This window comes from Frankliniella occidentalis, unplaced genomic scaffold, assembly GCF_000697945.3.
Source record: "Frankliniella occidentalis isolate FOCC.00 unplaced genomic scaffold, Focc_3.1 Scaffold254, whole genome shotgun sequence".
NCBI classification, from domain to species: domain Eukaryota; kingdom Metazoa; phylum Arthropoda; class Insecta; order Thysanoptera; family Thripidae; genus Frankliniella; species Frankliniella occidentalis.
In genome coordinates this window covers 92,902-94,654 of record NW_026267380.1, presented here as the reverse complement: position 1 = coordinate 94,654, position 1,753 = coordinate 92,902, and the positions used below count along the sequence as shown (strand labels likewise).

At 42.4% G+C, this 1,753-nt stretch overlaps 1 protein-coding gene across 2 annotated transcripts in view; it reads right to left on the bottom strand.

The window, feature by feature from the left end:
* LOC113214756 (glucose dehydrogenase [FAD, quinone]-like) overlaps nt 1-1,753 on the bottom strand; it is a 32,497-nt gene that overhangs the window by 28,994 nt on the left and 1,750 nt on the right. Inside the window, exon 1 of one of the 2 annotated variants that reach the window (XM_052273219.1) lies at nt 1,243-1,358. The exons of the other annotated variant lie outside the window; for it this stretch is intronic. Within the exon in view, the coding sequence (XP_052129179.1) occupies nt 1,243-1,285 (43 nt within the window). The 5' untranslated portion in view covers nt 1,286-1,358. Of the gene's footprint in view, nt 1-1,242; nt 1,359-1,753 lie in introns of those variants that run through there. 2 annotated transcript variants of the gene reach the window in all.

Here is a 1,753-nt window from a genome sequence, read left to right as displayed (position 1 = left end):
AGGCGTTTTGTTTTGTGGGAGTGAACCTTGAGATCCCCTGAAAATTTGAAGTCTCTAGCACATCTCCTTCTTGTGGAACAGACAGACACACAGACAGACAGACAGACAGACACACAGACAGACACACACGAGGTCGTTTGCATAAGCCCGCTGGATAGCTTTTTCAAAGCAGAAGGGCGGGCTAAAAACCGCAAAAAGGGAACAAACTCCCTCCACCCCCATCCCCCTCAAGAAAAAAAAAAACGTTTTCTTAGCAGAAGGGTGGGATGTAGTCACGGTGCTTTACCGTTACACCTCTTTCTCGTGTCTACACTCTAAATAGAAAAGAACAATTTTGTCCATAACAAGGGAAGGGATTTACAAGTTACAAAATTGTTTCGTTAGAGAGGACAAATTTCAATTTTGTTCTAACCTCATGGACAAATTTGTTTCTTGTTTCGTGGACAAGACATTTGTCCCAGCGAGTTGACGTTTAAATCCGTCCCCTTTTTCGCAACAAATTTATTTCCAAGGAGGGGACAATTTGTTCAAGGAACATTTTGTCCCTTATAATGACACAATTTGTCTTTTAAATGACACGTTTTTGTCCACCGATTTTTTGTGGAGAAACATTTTGTTGCTAGTTGAATGTACAAAAAAAAAATTCCTTTCCATTTAAAGTGTACGTGGCAAATTTCAAAGACGACGGGTTTTATCGCGCTGAAGGACCGTAACATCATTTGATCATGTTCTTCAGCAATCCGCATGACAGACCATCACCGCCGGCAGGCCAAGCAGGCCCGCGCCCTGCCGAACGGAGTTGCCGGCCGAGCGAAGCGGAGCTGGCAACTTCGTTTGGCGGAAGGGCTGGCCTGCTTGTTTAAAATCAGAATGTCAAACTGAATCAGGAAAAAATATTTCAACAAAATTTATTGCCGCGTCTTTTGAGTTACATATTTATGACTAGGCAACGTGACCGTCCTCCTCGCGCAAGGAGGCTAGGGCACACATATGTTTAATAGTTAATCGTGAAGGAGTAATTCAGCACGGTCATAATGATCTGCCAAATGGAAGCAAGAACTGGAAGTATTGCATTATCTATGGTATAACTGCATAAGAGTGAGATTTTTGAATAAAATAAGTTAACTGGATCACGGCATGCGAGCCACGGCGACCTTTGTGAACGTGATTGTATTCGTGTGTAAACAACGCCTCGTCTCACTTCGTAGCGTTTAACCGGGCCCCTAAGGCAAAGTTACTTACTCATGTAACGCGCGAAAATTTTGACTTTACGGTGACGCCCCATTTACCCAAAGACAAAATCGTGTTATATAAAGGAACGGCAGCGAGCGTCGCAAAGGAAAGCGTGAAGTACAGTAAGGAGTTTAATGTCCTTTCGTGCGAACAGACACGCGGCAAATAGTCGTAAACATGCCTTTACCGTCACCAAAACTACCCACACCCTCAGAAACAGAGAGGAAGTTTTTCTCCATAAGCTAATGGACATTCTAAATTGTTTATACCTAAGGACAAATTTATCTACAAGTGGTTACAAAAACGTCCTTTTCGTTATGGACACTGTTGCATCGATGAGACGGGTGCATGTTTGTTACTCATGTATGGATAAACATGTCTACATTAGCAGTGAACATTCGTATCCCTACTCTTAGGGACATAATACATCAATAGCTAAAGACAAATACTTAAATACCAAGGGACAAGTAGGCAGGAGCTTGAAGATAATTGGGTAGATACCCGTACAAATAAATGTGTG